This window comes from Rhagoletis zephyria, unplaced genomic scaffold (genome assembly GCF_001687245.7).
Source record: "Rhagoletis zephyria isolate East Lansing unplaced genomic scaffold, Rhagoletis_zephyria_1.1 Rzeph_scaffold_50761, whole genome shotgun sequence".
Taxonomy (NCBI): Eukaryota; Metazoa; Arthropoda; class Insecta; order Diptera; family Tephritidae; genus Rhagoletis; species Rhagoletis zephyria.
In genome coordinates, this window is record NW_016207815.1 from 695 (window position 1) to 2,042 (window position 1,348).

Consider the following 1,348-nt stretch of genomic DNA (forward strand, 5'->3'; position numbering starts at 1 on the left):
TTTTATACTTTTTTATTAACGAACTAAGTAGTTCAGCGTAAATTAATTAATTGATCAGCATTAAAATTACTAGGGCTGTTCAGGATCTTGGGCATTTGCTCTTGCAAGAGCATATTCGTTACATTTGTAAATTCACAACAACAACACGGTTGCCATGACAGCAAGCAACAGCAAACATAAAATTTGCAAATTCAATTCCAACTGCAAACTACAGACCATTTCCACAACATCCTGAACGGCCCTACTTTTTTAACCCACAGTGCGCATGCGTCGATTTGACAGCCGATTTTGTAATCAAACAGGCAAGTAGAACAAAATAAAAGGAAATGAACAATTATTTATTGCACTAAGTGACCATTACACATCTACATTTTGTATTATATTTCTTAAAAATGCCGGAAATATTGAGCTGTGATTTTGAAGTACATGGAATAGTTCAAGGTAACCGGCAAATTATTAATTTTTTTGCAATGTATTTCTTACGCCAATGAACGTATCCACTTCTTTGTAGGAGTATCATTTCGAATGGTAAGTTTGGGATTGTAGTCAATCAATTCGGGCTAGGCTAGCACTATTAATAAACAGGCAAATAGTATGCTGTACGTGTCATAAACCAACATATGTACACAATAAAAGCTTGTAAGAATAGTATTAAAATTAATTGGTCCATAGTTAACTGCGCATAACCCAGCAAGCCTTTTTTCATGATTGTTAAACAAATTTTTTGCAGTACACCGAAAAGCAAGCAATATCTTTAGGTGTGCGCGGATGGTGTATGAACACACCGTACGACACTGTCAAGGGACAAATTGAGGGAACCACCGAGACCTTCGAGCAAATGTAGGTACAAAAGAAGGCATATTCAATAAGGAAGAAGTTTTTTCGACAGTTCTCCCTTTTGGAGTGCTCTCAAAATGCCAAACATAGAACAAAATATCGCAAATAATATTAAAAAAATTCCTTAATTTAAATTTTCTTATAACGTCGGCTACAAAGAGCTCTAAATTTTGTTGTTTTAACAGCATAGAATTTTCCTCAAGAGATTTTATGTAATCAGCTGGAGTGACAGCTCTTAATTAACCATGTATATTTTATTTGTTTAAACGGCAATCGGCTTACAGATAACAACTGTCATGGGAACGAATATTCGGATAATTTTTTCGTCACTTCTGCCTTGTTGAATATATCTTTCTCCAAAACAACGTAAAATTAACTACATACATAAATCCTTTGCAATTTTTTATAGGAAACATTGGCTGCAGAAAACGGGAAGTCCTACTAGTCGCATTGATAAGGCCGACTTCAGCGAGACAAAAAAATTACAAGATTTCACATTTTCGAATTTTTC

General features: G+C 34.6%; 1 protein-coding gene across 1 annotated transcript; it reads left to right on the forward strand.

Moving 5' to 3' along the window:
• Positions 1–211: 211 nt before the first annotated feature.
• On the forward strand, positions 212–1,343 carry LOC108355834 (acylphosphatase-2-like; the record flags this gene model as incomplete). The annotated part of the gene is made up of 4 exons (XM_017606967.1): positions 212–441; positions 512–528; positions 731–840; positions 1,247–1,343. Coding segments are annotated over exons 1-4 (273 nt in total), but the record flags the coding sequence as incomplete, so codon positions are not given.
• Between the last annotated feature and the right edge of the window lie 5 nt (positions 1,344–1,348).